The sequence below is a fragment of the Tachyglossus aculeatus genome, chromosome 19 (genome assembly GCF_015852505.1).
Source record: "Tachyglossus aculeatus isolate mTacAcu1 chromosome 19, mTacAcu1.pri, whole genome shotgun sequence".
NCBI lineage: Eukaryota > Metazoa > Chordata > Mammalia > Monotremata > Tachyglossidae > Tachyglossus > Tachyglossus aculeatus.
Window position 1 is genome coordinate 17,449,388 of NC_052084.1, and position 25,064 is coordinate 17,474,451.

The window sequence follows — 25,064 nt, forward strand, 5'->3', positions numbered from 1 at the left end:
AAGTACAAATTGGCAACATAAAGAGACAGTCCCTATCCAACAGTGGGCTCACAGTCTAAAAGGGGGAGATGGAGAACAAAACCAAACATACTAACAAAATAAAATAAATAGAATAGATATGTACAAGTAAAATAAATAAATAAATAAATAGAGTAATAAATATGTAGAAACATATATACACATACATATATACAAATATAAATTTTATATACATATATGTATATATATGTGTATATATATGTGTATATATATGTATGTGTGTATATATATATACATATATGTATATATATGTGTATATATGTATATATGTATGTGTGTATATATATATATACATATATATATATGTATATATATATATATGTGTAAATATATATATATATATGTATATATATAAGTCCATATACGCCTTGTGAGTAGCTCTTGGAAACGACCCAGAGCTGGGGGTTAGGAGAGTCAGGTTCGAATCCCGACTCTGCCTCTTACCTGTTGTATCACCTTGGACAAGTCACTTAAATTCTGTGCCTTAGTTTCCTTATCTGTAGAGTGGAGAATAAATGACTAATCTCCCACCGCCCCCTTAGACTGTGGGTGGAATTATGGGTCAGGGATTAGGTTCAACGTCATTATCGGGTATTTAATCCCAGCGCTCAGCACAATGCTTGGCACAGAGTTTAACAAGTGGGGTATTTTTGCTGATGGAAAAGGAGGTTGAAACCCAACCATCGAGTTGGGTTGCTGTCATTTATGCATGAAATCGGTCAGCAACAAAATGGAGAATTGGTAGTTAATCTGCATACTTTGCCATTTTATATCCGTTTTATAACGAATAGTGGCTCTTCGTTTCCATTTTAGTATATTGCCCAAGATGAACTAGTAATAGTGGCTCTTCATTTCCATTTTAGTATATTGCCCAAGACGAACTGGTTCAAGTTCAGCCCAAATTTAAAAGCAGTCTTCTAGAGTCCGTCGAAATATTTCGCGAGGATGTCTCCAACTTTGCAGAGTTGTACGAGATGGTAATTAGTTGAATGTTTTGCGAGTATTTTTTTTTTCATTATTTGTATGGCCTGTGATATTAAGCATGCACGTTTCTGAAAAAAGTAGAGCAATTTGCGGTTTTCGGGTTTTATTACTTTTTCTCCCAAAACCATCTGCGGAGTTTGTGTAGTAGAGGGCGATCTCAGTTCTTTTAAAGGTCCCAGTAGCAAAAACCTGATTATAGCCAGGCCCAAGTCTCTCCAGCTGGAGAAAAAGATAAAATAGATGAATTAAAAGAGCATGGGGTGGAAACACATATAACATAATTAATTTTCTTAATTTATTTGGCATCAAGGCTCCTGGGATCAGTCCTAGGAGACAGCATTCGTTCATTCAATTCATTCAATTGTATTTATTGAGCACTTACTGTGTGCAGAGCACTGTACTAAGGGCTTGGGAAGTCCAAGTTAGCAACATATAGAGACGGTCCCTACCCGACAGCGGGCTCACAGTCTAGAAGGGAACAGCATGGCGAAGTAGAAGGAGCACAGGCTGGGAGAGTCAGAGGATCTGGGTTCTAATCCCGGCTCTGCCGCTTGCCTACTATGTGACTTTGGACAAGTCATTTCACTTCCCTGCGCCTCGGTTTCCTCACTTGTAAAATTGGGAGTCAATACCTGTTCTCCCTCCTACTTAGTAGACCGAAACCCCCGTCAGACATGGACTGGGTCTAACCTGATAATCTTGTATATACATCAGCACCTAGTAGGGTGTTTAGCATGTAGTAAGTGCTTAACAAATCCTGCAATTTTTAGCAAATTCCACAGTTATTGTTAATGTAGGCTTTTGGCTGTGGGCACATTTGTCCACCCGGTCCACTAAATTACCCACACATTCAAAACACTGAAGCCAGGCCCAGACCTGGGTGGAATAGAAACATCATCGCCTAGTTACTAGAGCCTGGGCCCTGGAGTCAGAAGGACCTGGGTTTTAATCAATCAATCAATCATATTTATTGAGCGCTTACTGTGTGCAGAGCACTGTACTAAGCGCTTGGGAAGTCCAAGTTGGCAACATATGGAGACAGTCCCTACCCAACAGTGGGCTCACAGTCTAAAAGGGGGAGACAGTGAACAAAACCGAGCTTACTAACAAAATAAAATAAATAGAATATATATGTACAAGTAAAATCAATCAATCATATTTATTGAGCACTTACTGTGTGCAGAGCACTGTACTAAGTGCTTGGGAAGTACAAGTTGGCAACATATAGAGACAGTCCCTACCCAACAGTGGGCTCACAGTCTAAAAGGGGGAAACAGTGAACAAAACCGAGCTTACTAACAAAATAAAATAAATAGAATATATATATACAAGTAAAATCAATCAATCATATTTATTGAGCACTTACTGTGTGCAGAGCACTGTACTAAGCTCTTGGGAAGTACAAGTTGGCAACATATGGAGACAGTCCCTACCCAACAGTGGGCTCACAGTCTAAAAGCGGGGGACAGTGAACAAAACCAAACATACTAACAAAATAAATAGAATAGATATGTACAAGTAAAATAAATAAATAGAGTAATAAATATGTACAAACATATATACACAGAAGCTAAACCTCCCACATATTAAACTGGCCAGAAAATACTCTTGTCCACCTTCAATGCTAAATAAACTGCAGGTGCCTTTTAACTGCAGTTTAGTCCCCGCTCCGCCACTTGTCTGCTGTGTGACCGCGGGCAAGTCACTTCACTTCTCTGCGCCTCAGTTACCTCATCTGTAAAATGGGGGTTAAGACTGCGAGCCCCCTGTGGGACAGGGACTGTGTCCAACCGGACAGGCTTGGATCTACCCCTGAGCTTAGTAGGTTGCCTGCCAGTGCTCAACAAATGGCATTTTAAAAAAGAAAGAGTTTCTTCGAGGGGGTCCAGTGTGCTGGCTGACTGGTTGGACAGTGCCGGGAAATACTTTGGGATATAGCCTGGCCCCGTCCTTTTGAACCAGTCAACTCCATCACGGCTTCCCCCGTGGGTAGGGCGACTCCAAGACAGGACTCCAGCTTAGCCGGGGTGGTCAGCATCATATAAAAGGGGAAAAGGGTGATATTCCGAAAGCCCAGGGGCCCTTTCCTCAAGAACGTAAGCCACGGCCTTCCTCCCACAGCTGGATAATGCAAAGGGGCATTATCCAGCTAAGGAGGAACAGATAGGGTTACCACCTTTTAATGTCAATGAAAACCCCATTTACCAGAGTTGGAGGCATTCAGATATGGAAGGGTGAGTTTTAGGCCCTCATATTTTCAGAAAAAAATGTAGGTCTCAGCATTGCTTAACTTAGAAAGCATAGTACGTTCTTAATGAGTATCAGAATAGTAATAATGACTTTATTCAAGTAGAAATTATACGTGGCAGAAGAATGAGCACAGGAATAAAAGACACTGAACCTTTTTTTTTTTTTTAACCGTAGGAAGGACCCATGGTTCCAAATATAGCACCCCAAGAAGCCAGCAATAGACTACAGATATTTCAGGTAATGCTAATTTGATGATTAAATTGAAAGCCTTTTAAAAAAAAGTTAGAAAAAACTGCACCATTATTATGGTTCTCTTTGTGTGGAGTTAACCGCAAAAATGTAAGTTTAACATTAAATTACCCTTAAATTCAGTGAGAGGTTTTGAGCCTCTTAATTCTTCTAAGCTGTTACTTTTTTCTCACCCCAAGCTTAGTGGAATTTTACCGTAGCTTGGCTCTAGCTGCATCCGAGTGCTGTGCCGTCACTCCGTGGGCTAGATTTTTCAAAAAAATCTGCCCGTAGAAGTTGCTATTTTCGGTCCAACTGTGCCTAGATGTCCTTAGCATTAAGCACCACCTCACATTAAGGCTGGTATTTCTGGAGTCACATACTGCTCATCTCCTCTCCAAGACCATCGCAGAAAGACTGCTGCCAGTGCTTCCATCACATTGACCACACTTCAGGCCTCCTTTCTTCTGAGTGTGCCGTTCAGGCTCTTCATCAGTGAATCTGTGGTATTTACTGAACGCTTACTGTGTTCAGAGCACCTTACTGAGCATTTAGGAGAATCCAGTTTCACAGAGTTGGTAGATAACGGTTCCCTGCCCACAGCGGGCTTACGGGCTCCTTGCTACCAAGCAGGCCAGGTGGCATAGACTGTAAGCGGGATGAGGGGGATACAGTGTACAGCTGTGGATTAGGAGAACTGTCTGGCCGTATAACACATGCAGGGATCCAATACCACGGCCAAGTATGTCTGCATTACCTCAGCTCTTCCATGCCAAATCCCTCCAAAACAGAAAAGATTTGATCCCCCCTTTAATTTCAGTGAGTCAGATAGGAGGCCGGTTGACGTCACGAAACCTTTTTCAGGTTCTTGAAGACACTTCCGACCCTGTGCAGGTGGTTTTGAGATAGGCCAAGCTCCCTTGGCTTGTAGACTGTAAGCTCGCGGTGGACAGGGAATGTGTCTATGTTAGATTATACTCTGGCAAGCACTTAGTACAGTGCTTTGCACAGAGTAAGAGCTCAGTAAATACGATTGATTGAATGAATTGATTGTGAGCTCCACGAGGAACAGGGACTGTTTAATTCGTACCTTTCTCCCAGCTCTTAGTATGGTAATATACCCATAGTAAGCGCTATTACTAAATATATTCAAGCCAGCAGGCTTGTAAAATATGGTAAGAGTAGGATTCAAATGAGAAGCAGCGTGTCTCAGTGGAAAGAGCCCGGGCTTTGGCGTCAAAGGTCGTGGGTTCAAATCCCGGCTCCGCCAATTGTCAGCTGTGTGACTTTGGGCAAATCACCTAACTTCTCTGTGCCTCAGTTCCCTCATCTGTAAAATGGAGATTAAGACTGTGAGCCCCACATGGGACAACCTGTTCACTCTGTATCCCCTCAGCGCTTAGAACTGTGCTTTGCACATAGTAAGTGCTTAACAAATACCATCCAAAAAAAAATAAAGCAGACTGGTCTAGCGGATAGAGCACGAGCCTGGGAGTGAAAAGGATGTGGGTTCTAATCCTGGTTGTGTCACTTGTCTGCTGTGCGACCATGGGCAAGTCACTTTTAGACTGTGAGCCCACTGTTGGGTAGGGACTGTCTCTATATGTTGCCAATTTGTACTTCCCAAGCGCTTAGTACAGTGCTCTGCACACAGTAAGTGCTCAATAAATACGATTGATGATTTAACTTCTCTGTGCCCCAGTTACCTCATCTGTAAAATGGGGAATGACTGTGAGCCCCACATGGGACACGGACTGTATCCTACCTGATTAGTTTGTGCGTGTGTCTGCATGTCTGTATCCCCTAAATCAGAAGACACTAAATCAAAAGATATTTTTCACTAGGTTTCTGACAAAGCTGAATTATATATATGTGTATATATATTATATAAAATTATTCCAGCATTTATAAGGTTCATCGTTGTATTAGAGTAATTCCCCCATGATATAAGAGTTTTCAAGTAGAATTGATCATTAAACTTTTGGATTTTCATTTTAGGCCAATTTTGATGATTTATGGAGGAAATTTGTTACCTATTCTTCTGGAGAACAACTCTTTGGCTTGCCTGTCACTGACTATGAGGTTTTACATAAAACCAGGTAAATTTTGAAAATACTTGCTCAGTTTCCGTAGCAAATAGAACATGATAGTGTTAATATAAATTTCAAATCATCCTCTGAAAGAAATACGGATATGCTCAGTTCTTTCATAGTACACATTTAGGAGAGAGCACAGTTGGAATTAGGGGCCATTCTTCTGACAACACACTTCTGTGTGGATGGAAGAAGGGACAACATTGGTCAAGACACATCTTGTCAGTCAGTGGGATTTATTGAGTGCTTAATATGTGCAGAGCACTGTACTAAACACTTGGGAGAGGACAATGCAACAGAATGGGTAGATAAATTCCCTGCCTATCAGGATTTTATTCATTCAGTCATATTTATTTATTTGTTTATTTTACTTGTACATATCTGTTCTATTTATTTTATTTTGTTAGTATGTTTGGTTTTGTTCTCTGTCTCCCCCTTTTAGACTGTGAGCCCACTGTTGGGTAGGGACAATCTCTAGATGTTACCAACTTGTACTTCCCAAGCGCTTAGTACAGTGCTGTGCACACAGTAAGCACTCAATAAATACGATTGATGATGATGATGATGATGAGTGCTTACAGTCTAGAGATAAACACATACGCACATAGTCGTGTGTGTATAAATATAGGTATGTATATGTAGTCATATTTATACATAACCTGAGTTTTCCTTAACATGGATTTTTCAAGAATGAAACCCATTCATTATAAGAGAACTGAGTATATATGATCCCTCTTTTCCTATATTCAGACTAAAGCCAAAATACCCGTGGGAGGAAACCAGCCCTGGAGTTGAGCTGTTGTAATCCACTAGCTGTTTTCAGGGCTGATGCTTGAGAGACTGAAGCAAAATGATCGTAAGAAAAATCACAGCTTTCAGTCTTTCAGGGAACAACGTACAGCCCCTTTAATAAAATCAGGATGGGCCGAGCAGAAGGGACAGGAACGAAAGACAGAAAGATATAGTGACACATCCCCAGAGGCCGAGGCTGACACGCTTAGAGAGACGGAGACAGAAGCATTCCGTCAACTGGGTGTTTTTAATTTCTCTGTAAAGTTTCTACTTGGAGCCCAATTTCCTTCTCCTGCTTCAGAGGGGACCCCAGACAATAGTGGAAAAGAATGGAGCAAAAGACACTAAAGTTGCTGGACTAGCTCACTACTGATCATAAAAAAGAAACTGAAGGAAGAGAGAGGCAGTGTTCCCTAGTGGAAAGATCACAGGCTTGGGAGTCAGAGGCCTCAGCTCAGCCCTTGTGTCAACTGTGTGACTATGGGAAAGTCACTTTTCTGGGCCTCAGTTTACCTCACCTGTAAAATAGGGAATTGGACCCTACTCCCTCATTCTTAGATTGTAAACCTCATGTGGCATAGGGATTGTGCCCAATCTGATTAACTTGTAGCTACCCCAGGCAGTCAGAGAGTCAGCCAGTCACATTTATTGAGTGCTTGCGGCACTGCACTAAGTACTTGGGAGAGTACAATTCTGCTCTTGATCAATCAATCAATCAATCGTATTTATTGAGCACTTACGGTGCACAGAGCACTGTACTAAGCGCTTGGGAAGTACAAGTTGGCAACATATAGAGACGGTCCCTACCCAACAGTGGGCTCACAGTCTTGAAGACGTCTTGATGCCTGTCTCCTTGCTTTGTTTTGTTGTCTGTCTCCCCCTTTTAGACTGTGAGGCCGTTGTTGGGGAGGGCTTGTCTCTATCTGTTGCCAAATTGTACTTTCCAAGCGCTTAGTACGTTGCTCTGCACACAGTAAGCGCTCAATAAATGCGACTGAATGAATACAAAATAGGAATATGACATATTCCCTGTCCACAACAAGCTTACCCCAGCACTTAGAACAGTGTGCCTGCCCAGAGTCAGTCCCTTAACAAGTACAGTTGTTGTTATTATTATTATTAGGCAAAAATAGGTCCAGAATGAGGAAGGGAGTTTTGGAGGTAGAGGTGGATGGAGAGAAGGATATAACCCAGAGTGAGACCATAGATTATCAGGTAGGGGAAAAAGTAGAGATTTTCCTACATCCTCCCACTTCCTGGGAACAGAAGTACTCTTGGAACCCTCGGACATTTAATGCCAGTAGAGCGGTCTCCTCTCTAGGGACTAGTGGATCATGTGGTCAGTAATCAATCCATCAATCAGTGGTATTTATTGAGTACTTTCTGTGTGAAGAGTACTGTACTAAGTGCTTGGGAGAGCACAGTATAAGAGTCAGTAGACACGTTCCCTGCCCACAGTAAGCTTACAGTCTAGTAGTGGGGTCAATGGGCATAACTAAGCACGGAGCTGAAATCCTCCAGACCAGCTGAATCCGGAGCACAGCAAGAGTTAGGACTGCCAGGATGAATTTCTAAGACCGTTTGAAATTTTGCTTTCAGGAAGGAACTAGGATTGCTGCAAAAGCTGTATGGATTATACGATACCGTAATGAGTAATATCAGTGGTTATTATGAAATACTCTGGGGAGATGTAGATATTGAAAAGATTAACGCCGAACTCCAGGAATTTCAAAACCGGTGAGTGTTCTAAAGTGCATTTTCTATTTAGCATTTATATAGTCCCTGCCATTTTAAAGGTTCCGCAATATCCAATTCAAATGAGTATTGAATGGTTGCTAGCTCTGGAATTGCTTCTTTCTATTACCTTCACTTTCCCCTTCTCTATGTCCCCACTTTCCCCTTCCCCTCTGCCTCCTAGGTATTCTGCCTCTCTGCCCTCTTTCTTCCCTTCCCCAAACCTTATAATAATAATAATAATAATAATAATGATAATTATTATTATAATGGTATTTGTTAAATGCTGACTATGTGCCAGGCACTGCACTAAGTGCTGGCATGGATACAAGATCATCAGGTTGGACACAGCCCGTGTCCCACAATCTTAATCCCCATTTTACAGATGAGAAACTGAGGCACCGAGAAGTTAAGTGACTTGCCCAAGGTCACACAGCAGATAAGTGACAGAGCCAGGATTAGAACCCGTGACCTTCTAACTCCCAGCCTCGGGTTCTATCCACTGCACCATGCTCCTTCTTTATCTACAAAGGTGTCTCTTAATGAACCCTCTGTACCTTTACTGGGTGAAGATGAGAGAGAGAGAGAGAGAGAGAATTGGGCATCATGTTTCTGCTTAATGGAAGCCATTCTAAAACCGAATCTTAATGGAAGACCCTTGAAGGCTTGTTTGATGTTGACCCAATCAATAAATTGTATTTATCGAGCACTTACTGTGTGCAGAGCACCGTATTCATTCATTCATTCAATGAATTGCATTTATTGAGCGTTTACTGTGTGCAGAGCACTGTACTAAGCGCTTGCAGCGTGGCTCAATGGAAAGAGCACGGGCTTGGGAGTCAGAGGTCATGGGTTCAAGTCCCGGCTCTGCCGCTTGTCAGCTGTGTGACTTCGGGCAAGTCGCTTAACTTCTCTGTGCCTCAGAGACCTCATCTGTAGAATGGGGATTAAGACTGTGAGCCCCCCGTGGCACAACCTTATCACCTTGTATCCTCCCCAGTGCTTAGAACAGTGCTTTGCACACAGTAAGCGCTTAACAAGTGCCATCATTATTATTATTATCATTACAAGTTGGCAACGTATAGAGACGGTCCCTACCCAACAGCGGGCTCACAGTCTAGAAGGGGGAGACGGACAACAAAACCAAACATATTAACAAAATAAAATAAATAGAATAGTAAATATGTACAAGTAAAATAAATAGAGTAATAAATCTGTACAAACATATATACAGGTGCTGTGGGGAGGGGATGGAGGTAGGGCGGGAGGGATGGGGAGGGGGAGAGGAAAAAGGGGGCTCAGTCTGGGAAGGCCTCCTGGAGGAGGTGAGCTCTCAGTTGGGCTTTGAAGGGACGCTTTGAAGTATTAAGTGCTTGGGAGAGGGCACTTAATAAGGGACAGGATTCACAGAATTCACTGAAGTCATCTATTCTTTTCTTAAGATCCAGAAAGGCTTGCCAATCTTTGAGTACCAACAGAGTTGGTAGACACGTGCCCTGCCCACATGGAGCATGCGGTCCAGATGGGGAGGGAGACATTCAAATAAATGATGAAGCTGTGGGGCTTAGGGACATTCCATCAACTGGGTGTTTTTAATTTCTCTGAAAAGAGTTTCTGCTTGGAGCCCAATTTCCTTCTCCTGCTACAGAGGGGACCCCAGACAATAGAGGAAAAGAGTGGAGGAAAAGACACTAAAGTTGCTGGACTAGCTCAGTGCTAATCATAAAAAAACACCAAAGGAGGAGAGAGGCAGTGTGTCCTACCTGTATATATGTATATACCTGTATATATGTTTGTACATATTTATTACTCTATTTTACTTGTACATATCTATTCTATTTATTTTATTTTGTTAATATGTTTGGTTTTATTGTCTGTCTCCCCCTTCTAGACTGTGAGCCCACTGTTGGGTAGGGACCGTCTCTAGATGTTGCCAACTTGTACTTCCCAAGCACTTAGTACAGTGCTCTGCACACAGTAAGCGCTCAATAAATACGATTGATTGATTGATTGATTAGTGGAAGGAGCACGGGCCTGAGCATCAGATGACCTGGTTCTAATCCCAGCTCATTCCAGGGTGCATGTCATAGGGTATGGATCCAAATTCATAGGTGACGCAGAAAGGAGAGGGAGTAGAGGAAATGCAGGCTTAGTCGGGAAAGGCCTCTTGGAGGAGATGTGATTTTAATATCGTGGCGAGGTGGCTAGAGCAAGGGCATGGGAGTCGTGGTTCTAATTAGGTCATGGGTTCTAGTTGTGACTCCACCACTTGTCTGCTGTGTGACCTTGGGTAAGTCACTCTACTTCCCTGGGTCTCAGTCACCTCAACTGGGGATTGAGAACGTGAGCCCCAAGTGCGACAGGGACCGTCCAACCTGATTTGCTTGTATCCACTCCAGTACTTAGTACGGTGCCTGGCACAGAGTAAGCCCTTAACAAATAGCACAGTTATTATCATTATTATCATTAATATGGCTTTGAAGGTGGGGAGAGTGATGGTCTGTCAGCTATGAAGGGGGAGGGAGTTCCAAGCCAGAGGCAGACATAGGCAAGGAGTCAGCGGCGAGCTAGATGAGGCCGAGGCGGAGTGAGTAGTTGGACATTAGTTCAGGAAATCAGCGAGGTACGATAGGGTTCCCGTAGTCCTGTTTGGCGAATATGTTACCGAGCAAAGACATTTTTTTTTTAAGTAAAAATGCTAACTCTCCTCTTCCTTAAGGTGCCGCAAGCTTCCAAGGGGACTCAAAGATTGGCAAGCCTTTCTGGATCTTAAGAAAAGAATAGACGACTTCAGTGAATCCTGTCCCTTATTAGAAATGATGACCAACAGAGCGATGAAGCAGAGGCACTGGGATCGGATTGCAGAAGTGACGGGAACCCAGTTTGATGTGGAGTCTGACTCGTTTTGTCTTCGAAATATTATGGAGGCACCCCTCCTTAAAAATAAGGATGATATTGAGGTTAGAGATGGCTGTCGGACACACGTTTTCCTTCTCTACATTATTCTCTTTTGATATTTGTGTTTTTAAAAGTTCCCAATACACTTGTTTACGTGTAGAAAGGCCTCCCTCCAACCCCATTTACTTGTATCCACCCCAGCGCTTAGTACAGTGCCTGGCACATAGTGATCACTTAAGAAATACCACAGTTATTATTATTATTATTATAATGTAGGAGGAGGTCAACATTCTATCAAGAACCTAATTACTATTACTCTATTTTATTTATTACTCTATTTTACTTGGACATATTTATTCTATTTATTTTATTCTGTTAATATGGTTTGTTTTGTTATCTGTCTCCCCTTTCTAGACTGTGAGCCCACTGTTGGGTAGGGACCGTCTCTATATGTTGCCAACTTGTAATAATAATGATAATGATGACATTTATTAAGTGCTTACTATGTGCAAAGCACTGTTCTAAGCGCTGGGGAGGTTACAAGGTGATCAGGCTGTCCCAGAGAGGGGCTCGCAGTCTTAATCCCCATTTTCCAGATGAGGGAACTGAGGCCCAGAGAAGTGAAGTGACTTGCCCAAATTAGTACAGTGCTCTGCACACAGTAAGCGCTCAATAAATATGATTGAATGAATGAATAATGTGTGTGCTTAGAAGAGCCCCTGCTCAAACCACAGCATGGTGGCCTGGTTGTTTCGAGCAAAGACTTGGCACCACGAGGCATCATCATCACTTATCTGTGGTATTTTTTGAGCGCTTACTACGTGCCAAGCACTGTACTGAACAATAGGGCATCTCTAAAGATTTTGTCTAGAGGCTCTTTGGATTCTGGCATTCTGTTCTGTGTGTGCCAATGGGTATGTGTTTTGGGCCTGTGTGTGTGGCTATGTCATGTCTGTATGATTTCCTCACAGGCAACCACTCCAGCTAAAAATATTTCTTCCTCCCCTGCTTTGTTCAATCAATCAATCAATAATAATTCTGGTATTTGTTAAGCACTTACTATGTTCCAGGCACTGTACTAAGCACGGGGTGGATACAAGCAAATTGGATTGCTCACAGTATCAATCCCCATTTTCCAGATGGGATTAAGTGACTTGCCCAAAGTCACACAGCAGACAAGTGGCGGAGCCAGGATTAGAACCCATGGCCTTCTTACTCCTAGGCCCGCGTTCAGTCCACTAGGCCGTGCTTCTTCCGTGCTTCTCAGTCAGTCGGTCATATTTATTGAGCACTTACCGTGTGCAGAGCACTGGACTAAGCACTCAGGAGAGTACAATGTAACAGTATAGTAGAGTCAGTCGATTTAAAGACGCTTAGGGGAGTATAATTCAACAGAATTGGGACCTTGTTAGGGAACAAGAGGTAAGCTGAGAAGAAAGTGGTGGGCTTGGGCTGAGAGGGAGAGAGAAACCCATCACCTATATTGGTTGGGAGGTGAAGGAGATACAGGAGAGAATAAAGGAGGCCGGGAAGTGATCCCGAAGGCCACGAAGAGGGATAGCCAGAAGAAGAAAAGTGAGACATAGGAGCAGAGAGCCAGGAATCTGGCTAGCGGCTGATCCATCCCCCACCCCGGCATCCCCCCTGCCTTACCTCCTTCCCTTCCCCACAGCACCCGTATATATGTATATATGTTTGTGCGGATTTATTACTCTATTTTATTTGTACATATTCTATTTATTTTGTTAATATGTTTAGTTTTGTTGTCTGTCTCTCCCCTCTAGACTGTGAGCCCGCTCTTGGGTAGAGACCGTCTCTATATGTTGCCAACCTGTACTTCCCTAGCGCTTAGTACAGTGCTCTGCACACAGTAAGCACTCAATAAATACGATTGATCATGAAGGCCACGAAGAGGGATAGCCAGAAGAAGAAAAGTGAGACATAAGAGCAGAGAGCCAGGAATCTGGCTAGCGGCTGATCCATCCCCCACCCCGGCATCCCCCCCCGCCTTACCTCCTTCCCTTCCCCACAGCACCCGTATATATGTATATATGTTTGTGCGGATTTATTACTCTATTTTATTTGTACATATCCTATTTATTTTGTTAACATGTTTAGTTTTGTTGTCTGTCTCTCCCCTCTAGACTGTGAGCCCGCTGTTGGGTAGAGACCGTCTCTATATGTTGCCAACCTGTACTTCCCTAGCGCTTAGTACAGTGCTCTGCACACAGTAAGCACTCAATAAATACGATTGATCGCGAAGGCCACGAAGAGGGATAGCCAGAAGAAGAAAAGTGAGACATAGGAGCAGAGAGCCAGGAGTCTGGCTAGCAGCTGATCCATCCCCCACCCCAGCATCCCCCCCTGCCTTACCTCCTTCCCTTCCCCACAGCACCCGTATATATGTATATATGTTTGTGCGGATTTATTACTCTATTTTATTTGTACATATTCTATTTATTTTGTTAACATGTTTAGTTTTGTTGTCTGTCTCTCCCTTCTAGACTGTGAGCCCGCTGTTGGGTAGAGACCGTCTCTATATGTTGCCAACTTGTACTTCCCTAGCGCTTAGTACAGTGCTCTGCACACAGTAAGCACTCAATAAATACGATTGGATAAATGAATGAATGAATGAGGCTCCCGAGTGCTTAGTAGAGCACTCTGCACATAGTAAGCGCTCAATAAATACCAATGACTGATTGTTCGAAGAGGAGATTATGCCGCCAAACCGAAGTCAATCTTTTCCTCGCTTTCCCTTTTTTTGTTGCTGCCTGAGCTATCTGGCTGTCCCTGTAGTCCACCAACCCTTCCATGCAGAGTTGAGTGCTCTTGTCAGTCAATCAATCCATCTATCACTCACATTTTTTCAGATCTGTCTGTGTGCAGAGCACCCAGTGAATGCTTGGGAGAATGTTTTAAAACAATCAGATACAATCCCTGACCTCAAGGAGCTTAAAGAAATGGGATTAGCGAGGAGATCCTAGTTCTCTCCTGAGGCTTAGTAAGTGCTCAATAAATACAAGTGATGGATCGTTATCAAGAGGTTGAGGTTCATAAAATAATGCCCTTTCCTAGTAAAGGTTCAAAACCAGACTTCTTTAAACAAAATATAGGAGCCCAGGATCGGTCATAAAAGTTTCATCAGGGAGCATTTTTGTGGGCTATGTGAAGAGCATCTCACCCGAAGAAGGATTCTCAAAAAAAAATTCTTTGCGTGACAGGACATCTGCATCTCTGCCATCAAGGAAAAGGATATTGAAGCTAAACTGACTCAGGTAACAGAAAGCTGGACTAATCAGAGTCTGAGTTTCTCCTCATTTAAGGGAAGAGGAGAGCTTCTGCTCAAGGGAACGGAGTCAGCAGAAATCATTACGCTGATGGAGGACAGTTTAATGGTCCTGGGCTCCTTACTTACGAACAGGTAAATCTTACACGTTTGTCTCATCTCATTATATATGTATTGATATCAAGTCACCGTTAGGAACCCGATACTACAATTTCAGCAGCAATCTTAGGCCTCTGCCTCCCTCCTTTCTGTCTCCCATTCCACTCTACACCAAATCTCATAATTCGCCCCCGAGCCAAAATGCTGGCGTTAATAGAATCCGACCAAGAGGGAGCCAAATTGGAAAGAGTGTATCGTTCACGGGCCTCGAATCGACAGAAAGCAAATTGCTAATAGCCAATTTACTCCTGATATGATATTGAGTAGTGCACAACAGAAAGCAACTATGTAACCCAATGAGCCCCTTGGGTAAACAGGCTGAATTTAAGACTGAATTCAGGGAAGTTTTGATCAGTCTCAGAGGGCACACAGAAATCATTGAGGATTGCCCGTCTATTAAAAGGGCCCAGATTAGATAAAGCAAGACCCACCCCACTGCCAGAATCTTATTTTCTCACAGGATCTTTTCACTCACTCACCGACAGAGAGATTTTACTCTGATGGCACCTTGAGAAGGGCAAGAGTCAGGTGTATGACGAATATATAATAATAATTGTGGTTATTAAACATTTACTATGTGCCAAGCACTATACTAAGCGCTGGGGTAGGTACAACATGATCAGATTGGATTCAGTCCCTATCCTACATAGGGCTCACGGTCTTAATCCCCATTTTACTGATGAGAGAACTGAGGCACAGAGAAATGACTTGACTTGCCCAAGGTGACACAACACCTTGTAAACTCGTCCCTTTAGACCGTTAGCTCGGTGCGAGCATGGAATGTGTTGACCAAATCTGTAATATTGAGCTCTCCCAAGCGCTTAGTACAGGGCTCTGCACACAGTAAAGGCTCAATAAATACCATCGATTGATTCTTAATAGTATCCATGGAGTGCCTAAACTGGCAGAGCAGCGTTTTAGACTCCGTGAAGAATTACGAAGATCGAGACGCGAGAATTACAAAAGCTTACAAAATTACAAAAGGGGAGAGACAAGAGAACAGAGCAGTCGGTCGGTGAGAAGCCTTAAGGCCATGATGGATAGGAGTTTGATGCAAGTAGCAATGGGGAATTATTGAGGGCTTCAGGCATCATCATCATCAATCGTATTTATTGTGTGCTTACTATGTGCAGAGCACTGTACTAAGCGCTTGGGAAGTACAAATTGGCAACATATAGAGACAGTCCCTACCCAACAGTGGGCTCACAGTCTAAAAGGGGAAGACAGAGAACAAAACCAAACATACTAACAAAATAAAATAAATAGAATAGATATGTACAAGCAAAATAAATAAATAAATAAATAGAGTAATAAATATGTACAAACATATACATATATAACAAACATATATACATATATAACAAACATATACATATATATATGTATATATATACATGCGATTAGGGAGTAGGGTGGAAAATTTTGGGGGAGAGTGGCACGATTAGGTTGATGCTAGAGAAAATTCCCTTCATTAAGAAACAAGGATCAAAGTAATTTTACTTTGTAATCAAGAAGCCCTCCCTAAGACCTCTCATTATAATGATGATGATATTTGTTAAGCACTTACTATGGGCCAAGCATTTATGTTGTACCTTGGAGTGTATTACTCCCAAGTGCTTAGTACAATGCTCTGCACATGGTAAGCACTCAATAAATACGATTCACTGACTGACCTCATTTCCCCTATTGCCTATCCCTATTGCACTTGGATTTGTACTCTTTATTCACCCCGCCTTCAGCCCCACAGCACTTAATGCACTTTATGTGTACATAGGCATAATTTATTTTAATGTCTGGATCCCCTTCTAGACTAAGTTGGCCAGGGAACATGTGTCTTCCAATTCTGTCACGTTTACTCTCCCAAGTGCTTAGGACAATGCACTCCACACAAGTGCTCCATAAATACAGTTGATTGATTGATTTTTTTACAAATCAGAATAGTAACTATTTTGAAAGACAGACTTTTAGAATTCTGAGCATCTTCATTCCCTACTTAAAAAAAAAAAAACAGGAAGGCATTCTTCCTCTCTCACTATTTTTTAATAATTTTCTCTTGTTTCCAAATCTTTCTTCAAACTTTGCCCGCTCCACTTCTGCTTCTAGATACAATGCTCCGTTTAAAAAGAATATTCAGAATTGGATCCTCAAGCTGTCCACCTCATCAGATATCATTGAAGAGTGGCTCGTAGTCCAGAACCTCTGGGTTTATCTCGAAGCTGTTTTTGTCGGTGGAGATATCGCAAAGCAGTTACCACAGGTAAGCAGATACGTCGTCTTTGAAAGCAGGCAGGAGCATCTTTGTAAATGGTTTGGCAAAGACCTCGGCAGGAACACGTTTCTTACGGTTTTAAAAAACTACCACCCAAAGGCTTAGGTAGTACATCCAGTATCTCAAAATCAACACTATTAGGTCAATTCAGTCATTTAATCAATTATATTTATTGAGGGCTTTCTGAGCAGAACAGATGCTAGATAAAATTCCCTTCATTAAGAAACAAGGATCAAAATAATTTTACTTTATAATCAAGAATCCCTCCCTGACCAAGACCTCTCCTTATAATGATGATGGTATTTGTTAAGCGTTTATTATGGGCCAAGCACTTATGTTGTACCTTGGAGTGTACTCTCCCAAGCGCTTAGTACAATCCTCTGAGCAGAACAGTACTTGGGAGACTACAGTACAATAATGCAATATTGACGATATAACCCTATGACACAATATAACAATATAACACATTATAACAGTAGAATGGATAGAGCATGGGCTTGGAAGCCAGAAGGACCTGGGTTCTAATTCTGGCTCTGACACGTGTCTGCTGTGCGACCCTGAACAAGTGACTTTATTTTTCTGTGCCTCAGTTCCCTGATCTGTAAAATGGGGATTGAGACGGTGAGCCCCATGTGGGACAGGGACTGTGTCCAACCTGATTATCTTGTTATCTATCCTAGTGCTTAATCCAGTGCCTGGCACATAGTAAGCGCTTAAGGAGTGCCATAAAGAGAGAGAGAGGAGAGGCGCTACATGGATGTGGCTATCAAGGGGACAGGGTAACTAATAGTCACTTTGAAAGAGAAATGTTCTCAACAGACTCTCCGTGTTTGCAGGAAGCCAAACGCTTTCAGAACATCGACAAGTCTTGGATCAAAATCATGCAGCGGGCGCACGAGAACCCCAACGTCATCAACTGCTGTGTGGGAGATGAAACGATGGGACAGCTGCTGCCGCATTTACACGAACAGTTGGAAGTGTGTCAGAAGTCGCTCACGGGGTAGGCGCCAAATTGGCAAAATAGCGGGCTATCCGTGTTTCCGACCGACCCGGTCATTTGAACGTATTTCCGGTTGGTAAATCATCTTCCCCCTCGGGGCCTGGAGTTGGTATAGGACAGGCATGGGGGACCTACAGATTGGACTCACATCTTCATTTCTTCGCATCTTCTGTAGGAACTGCACTTTCGCCCCCATTTTCGACTAGGGGGGCCGCCTGAGACGATCAGTGCAAAGCCAGTTAGTATCCAACAGGCAGTTATTTTCCCCACCTTCAAAGGCATATCGAAGGCACGTCTCCTCCAAGAGGCCTTCTCCAAGCCCTCATTTCCTCTTCTCCCACTCCCTTCTACATCATCCTTGCACTTGGATTTGCTCCCCTTACTCACTGCTCCTTCAGCCCCACAGCACTTACGTACTGTAAAAGCCTCTGGAGGATGGGGGAATCAAACAAAGATATTTACTGAGCTCTTACTGTGTGCAGAATGTACCATCACTTGGTTATATCACTCAAAGTATGTATGTGTGAAACCAAGAAAGTGTTTGGCAGTCTTAACAAAGAGCTGTGTTCCAAAAAAAAAAAAACCAAAAACCCATATAAGAGAGACAGAACTAGTCTGTTGTTATCCACGAGCAGCATGCTGGAACTAAAACACACTTACTGATGGAAATTTTGCTTAATTTTTAAGCTATCTGGAAAAGAAGCGGCTCCTGTTTCCTAGATTCTTTTTTGTATCTGATCCTGTACTTCTGGAAATTCTTGGACAAGCAAGTGATTCCCATACTATACAGGTAACTTTTAATTGCATTCTCTGTAATTTTTATTTTCATCCAGTATATCTACTCAAAAAACAGGCAATGGAAGTTAATGAAAGTGAACATTTTGAAAACTGAGGAAAGGAAGAATTTGGGAACATTCGTATGTTTATCATATGGTCTATTTTGGGGCAGTTAGATTCTGTGTAGGAAGACACAGCATGGTCTAGTGAATAGAGCACAGGCCTGGGTGTCAGAAGGACCTGGGTTCTAATCCCGCTTCGCCACTTCTCTACTGGGTGGCCTTGGGCAAATCACTTTAGCTTCTCTGGGCCTCAGTTACCTCGTCTGTCAAATGGGGATTAAGACTGGGAGCCCCATGTGGGACAGGGACTGTGCCCAACCTGATTAGCTTGTATATACCCCAGAGCTTAGTACAGTGCCTGGCACATAGTAAGCAATTAACAAATGCCACAATTATTGCTATCATTATTAATAAGTGGGGTAAGGAACCAGCCCCTTGATTATCAGCAGGCCTGCAGCTTGGTTCCCTGGCTTCTCTTCTCTGGTCAACCTCAGCCCTTCCAATTAAGGGGGGAGCAGGGCTTACTGGATAGCGCTTAGTACAGTGCGTGGCACTTAGTAAACGCATAACAAGTACCCTTCTTCTTCTTATTATTATTATTATTATGATAGAGCACAGACCTGGGTGTCAGAAGGACCTGGCTTCTGATCCCGCCTCTGCCACTTGTCTGCCTCTGTGTGACCTTGGGCAAGTCACTTGTCTTCTCTGGGTCTCAGTTCCCTCATCTGTAAAATAAGGATTAAGACCGTGAGCCCCATATGGGTCATGGGCTGTGTTCAACTTGGTTAGCCTTTATCTACCCCAGCGCTCAGTACAGTGCCTGGCATACAGTAAGTGCTTGATAACTCCTGTAAAAAAAAAAAATGCAGTGCCCAATGGGAGTCACCAGTGAGAAATTGGGGCTCTCTGTGGCATCTTGAAGTTTTTTATTTTTTATGGTATATGATAAGCACTTACCGTGCATCAAACACTGTTCTGAACACTGGGTAGGAGCAAGTTAATTGGGTTGGACACAGTCCCTGGCCTGCGTGGGTCTCAGAGTCCAAATAAGAGAGAGAAAAGATATTTAAGGTATTTAATCCCCATTTTACAGTTGCGGAAACTGAGGCCCAAAGAAGGGAATAATAATAATAATCATAATGATGGCATTTATTAAGCGCTTACTATGTGCAAAGCACTGACTTGCCCAAGGTCACCCAGCAAGCAGTTGATAGAGCTGGGATCAGAAAGTAGGTCCTCTGACTCCCAGGGACAGGGATTGTGTGTCCAACCCGATTTGCTCGTATCCACCCCAGCGCTTAGTACAGTGCCTAGCACAGTGTAAGTGCTTAAGAAATACCATCATCATTATTATTATTAGGCCACGCTGTGACCTGGCTCCTTTATACACATAAGTAATTTTCTATGTGTCTGCAGAAGTGTATTTATAAATGCGCGTCCAGAATGCAATATAACCATGTGATTGTAGAAGTGGAGATGGGCATATGCAATTTTTAATAGAGCTAATGTTGGGTGCAGGGGATTTTCTTATTTGTGATATTTTCGTATATTCTCATACCGCTGTTTTGTTTTGTAGCCACACCTCCCTGCAGTGTCTGACAACATAAACTCAGTAGAGTTTCACCCGAAGGATTACGATCGGATGATGTCTGTTATATCAAGAGAAGGAGAAAAAATTCCTGTAATTTGGCTTATTTGCAATTTCATGGTTAATTTCAGATTTGAATGTTGGCGGTTAGAGCAGTCACATGCTGTCAGGAGAGATAAAACAAACCTGGAAGAGATTCTCATGGAATATTTAATTAAAATGAGTTAATTTTCCTTATGGGTTAGCCACCTCTCTGTGAGCCGCTAGCTGAGCTAACGTGTGATCTCTTTAATCAGTTTATTGCACGCTCACAATGTGAGCTGCTAGTTGAGCTAACGTGTGATCTCTTTAATCAGTTTATTGCACGCTCACTATGTGCAGAGCACTGTTCTAAACGTTTGGGAGAATACAACAGAATTAGCAGACATGTTCTCTCTCCATAATGAACTTAGAGTCTAGAGGGGTGAGCTTGCAAACCTATTTATTTTATTTTGTTAGTATGTTTGGTTTTGTTCTCTGTCTCCCCTTTTTAGACTGTGAGCCCACTGTTGGGTAGGGACTGTCTCTGTATGTTGCCAATTTGTACTTCCCAAGCGCTTAGTACAGTGCTCTGCACATAGTAAGCGCTCAATAAATACGTTTGATGATGATGATGAAGTGACAAAGGCAAGTTCCCGTTTTTTTGTAATGTGAACTCCCAATTTTATTTTAGTTGGATTCTGCAGTGATGGCTAAAGGGCCGGTAGAGATTTGGCTTCTAGATCTGTTAAGGATGCAGATGTCTTCATTGCACTGCATAATCCGGGCAGCATTTTACCAAATCAGCGATGCAAGTTTCCAGCTGTTGCCTTTTCTCTCTCATTTTCCCGCCCAGGTAAGACCCTCCGACGAGATTTCAACAGTTGGAGAAAAATGGACTGTGGGGAAGAAAAATGTGGGTTTTTTTTAATTTTGTAGATTGACAACTGAGCCGCTGTACCCCTTCTTGAAAGGCAGTAGTAATGAAAGCAGAGATTGCAAGTCGGTTCTGTTCAAAGCACTATCAGTCAGTGGTATTTATTGAGAGCTTTACTGTGTGCAGAGCACTGAACTAAGCGCTTGGGTGAGTCCCATATAATAGAGTTGGTAGATGCATTCTCTACCCACAACAAGCTCCAAGTCCAGAGGGCTGGACTGCGCGCTAGGAAGAAGTCTGTGTTTGAGAACGGGACGTAGTCCCCGGGCCCTCCAGGGCCCGCCAACCTGAGATTAAATTTGCGGCTTTGTGAGTTTTCCTGTTGGCTTTTTATAGGTAGGGCTGCTGGGAATACAGATGCTGTGGACGCATGACTCCGAAGAGGCCTTGCACAGCGCAAAGGATGACCGGAAAATTATGCAGATAACCAATCAGAAATTTCTGGATCTCTTAAACGTCCTCATTAGTCAGACGACGCACGACCTCTCCCCGTTTGACCGGGTGAAATTTGAGACCCTAATCACCATCCACGTGCATCAGAGGGATATTTTTGATGACCTGGTAAAGTCATTTTTTTACTCTATTTATTTAATTTATTTGTACATATCTATTTATTTTGTTAGTAGGTTTGGTTTTGTTCTCTGTCTCCCCCTTTTAGACTGTGAGCCCACTGTTGGGTAGGGACTGTCTCTATATGTTGCCAACTTGGACTTCCCAAGCGCTTAGTACAGTGCTCTGCACATAGTAAGCGCTCAATAAATACGATTGATGATGATGATGATGATCAGAGGGATATTTTTGATGACCTGGTAAAGTCTACTTGAATTCATCGTGCTATTTATTCGCCAACCTCTGTGGGCCAAGCATCAATCAGATCCAACCCAATCCTCACCCTACAAAGGGCTCGTGATCTCAGACAGGAGAGTTAATATTTTTCCCACCATTTTACAAGTGAAGAGACTTGTATATGTTGCCAACTTGGACTTCCCAAGCGCTTAGTACAGTGCTCTGCACACAGTAAGCGCTCAATAAATACGATTGATTGAAGAGACTGAGCCCCAGTGATGTGAATGAGGGCATGGTCATTACCATAACAGCTACACATTAGCTGTAGCACTCATTCATCTTCATCATCATCATCAGTCATATTTATTGAGCGCTTACTGTGTGCAGAGCACTGTACTAAGCGCTTGGGAAGTACAAGTTGGCAACATATAGAGACAGTCCCTACCCAACAGTGGGCTCATCTCTCTTCTCCTCATTTTTCTTCTCTCTTCTCTCTCTCTCTCTGTAATGCACAAAGTCACAAATACATTTGTCCGCCATCATCAATGGTATTTATTGAGCGCTTAGTGTATGCAGGTCACTGTAGTAAGCATCTGGGCAAGTGCAGTGCAACACAGTTGGTAGTCCTGTTCCCAGCTCAAAGTGAGCTTGCAGTCTAGAGCTTACCTCGTCATCATCATCAATTGGTATTTATTGAGCACTTACTATGTTCAGAACATTGTATTAAGTGTTGGGGTGAGTACAATGATAACGGAGTTGGTTGACACATTCCCCTTCTTTCACTACACATTTTGACTGCAACTGTTAGGGAATTAGAAATCATTTATCCCACCGTACATGCCTTTTTGGACACAGAGTGCCACGAGTGCTTAGTACAGAGCTAAGTGCTTAGTACAGTGCTCTGCACACAGTAAGCGCTCAATAAAAACGAACGATTGAATGAATGAATGTCAGAAGAAATTGCGCCCGTGCACGTCTGCATTAGTATACGATGTCAAACGCGAGTACTGTAGTGTGACTTTTTATTAACGGGGCCGCAAGAATATAATTCCTATTTTATAGAAGAACAGTGTGGGTTTTGATTTCTTGGATAGCACGATTAAATCCCATTTCATTTTAGCTTTGAGGGATTTTCAAGTGTGTTAAAGGTGTCTTTTGACTGGATAGGCTGGGAAGGATAACACTTGGAAAATTAAATTTTTACATTTGTGCTCATAAAAACTTCTCATTAAGGTACTTTGTTAGTGGTGCGTATTTTCATTGATATTAAACCCTGTAACTGTTTTGGATTTTTTTTAATGGTATTGGTTCAGCCTGTTCGCTTTGTATGTTGTGTTTTCCCTCCTCTCCCTGTCCATAGAATCCATGCGCTAAACCACCAACAAAGAATAGCTGTTCCTAAGTAGGGGAGGCTAAAGATAATGTTATTTAATTCAATTAATCGTACTCGTTGATTAAATACATTTAATTAAGCACAGTCACGTATATCGTCCATTGGATAACGGATGACTTCAAATAAGCGTTTCAGCAGGGAACGTAGAGACGATATTTCAAATTTTAAATGTTATTCAGATAGCATTGGTTAAATTAGATTTAGTTTTAATGCTACCAATTGCCAGAGAAGCAGCGTGGCTCAGTGGAAAGAGCTCGGGCTTTGGAGTCAGAGGTCATGGGTTCGAATCCCGGCTCTGCCACATGTCTGCTGTGTGACCTTGGGTAAGTCACTTAACTTCTCTGAGCCTCAGTTACCTCATCTGTAAAATGGGGATGAAGACTGTGAGCCCCACGTGGGGCAACCTGATCACCTTGTACCCTCCCAGCGCTTAGAACAGTGCTTTGCACATAGTAAGCGCTTAACAAATGCCCACATTATTATTATTGTTGTTATTCTGTATTCTGCTGTGCAATTATGCATTATGAATCTGTAATACGTGATACTGAATACAGGTGAGGTAACTCTCAGTGGTTCTTTTTAAGGTAAAAATGCATATCAAATCGTTATCCGATTTTGAATGGCTAAAGCAGAGCAGGTTTTATTTTAAAGAAGATGTGGACCAGACCTTAGTATCTATTACAGATGTCGATTTTATTTACCAAAACGAATTTTTGGGATGTACCGATCGCCTGGTCATTACGCCACTAACCGACAGGTGAGGACTGTATTTTTCATTATTCGACTCTGCAGTTATTTAAAATATGAGGGTTTTTAAAAATGAATTCCTCAACTTTATTTAGAGAAGCCATGAGAAGCAGCCTGGCCTAATGGAAAGAGCACGGGCCCGGGAGTCAAAAGACCCGAGTTCGAATCCTGGCTCTGCCAATTGCTGGCTGTGTGACCTTGGACAAGTTATTTAACTTCTCTGGGCCTCTTCTCCAACTGTAAAGTGGGAATTATTCATTCATTCAGTTGTATTTATTGAGCGCTTATTGTGTGCAGAGCCCTGTACTAAGCGCTTGGAAAGTACAATTCGGTAATTTTACAGTTAAAATTTTACAGTGAGCTCAGTGTGGGAAAGGGACAATGTCTGACCCGAATAATGTCGAGCGCTTAGTACAGTGCTCTGCACACAGTAAGTGCTTAATAAATACAATTGACCTTGTATCTGCCCCAGAACTTAGAATGGTGCTTGACAGAGGCTAAATGCTTAACAAATACTACAGTGTCTAGCACATAGTAAGCGCTTAACAAATTATAATGATGGCATTTATTAAGCGCTTACTATGTGCAAAGCACTGTTCTAAGTGCTGGGGTGGATACAAGGTGATCAGGTTGTCCCACGTGGGGCTCACAGCCTTAATCCCCATTTTACAGATGAGGTAACAGGCTCAGAGAAGTTAAGTGACTTGCCCAAGGTCACACAGCAGACATGTGGTGGAGCTGGGATTTGAACCCGTGACCTCTGACTCCAAAGCCCTTTCCACTGAGCCACGCTGCTTCTCCACAAATACCACAGTTATTCACTCAGTCGTATTTATTGAGTGCTTACTGTGTGCAGAGCACTGTACTAAGCGCTTGGGAAGTACAAGTCGGCCACATATAGAGATGGTCCCTACCCAACAGCAGGCTCACAGTCTAGAAATAATAATAATAATCATTATTGTTATCATAATGATAATAGTAAGTAGAAAAATGATTGTAGTAAGCCCGTGAGAACCGGAAAAAA

At 42.6% G+C, this 25,064-nt stretch overlaps 1 protein-coding gene across 1 annotated transcript in view; it reads left to right on the top strand.

Moving 5' to 3' along the window:
- The window catches only part of DNAH8 (dynein axonemal heavy chain 8), a 230,915-nt gene that overhangs the window by 74,862 nt on the left and 130,989 nt on the right, over positions 1 to 25,064 (top strand). The window contains exons 31-43 of the mRNA XM_038761016.1: positions 903 to 1,016; positions 3,448 to 3,510; positions 5,500 to 5,600; positions 7,986 to 8,123; positions 10,840 to 11,080; positions 14,240 to 14,439; positions 16,567 to 16,720; positions 17,569 to 17,732; positions 18,420 to 18,522; positions 20,148 to 20,252; positions 20,872 to 21,033; positions 21,451 to 21,675; positions 23,878 to 24,050. Of these exons, the coding sequence (XP_038616944.1) occupies positions 903 to 1,016; positions 3,448 to 3,510; positions 5,500 to 5,600; positions 7,986 to 8,123; positions 10,840 to 11,080; positions 14,240 to 14,439; positions 16,567 to 16,720; positions 17,569 to 17,732; positions 18,420 to 18,522; positions 20,148 to 20,252; positions 20,872 to 21,033; positions 21,451 to 21,675; positions 23,878 to 24,050 (1,943 nt within the window). The remainder of the gene's footprint in view (positions 1 to 902; positions 1,017 to 3,447; positions 3,511 to 5,499; positions 5,601 to 7,985; positions 8,124 to 10,839; positions 11,081 to 14,239; positions 14,440 to 16,566; positions 16,721 to 17,568; positions 17,733 to 18,419; positions 18,523 to 20,147; positions 20,253 to 20,871; positions 21,034 to 21,450; positions 21,676 to 23,877; positions 24,051 to 25,064) is intronic.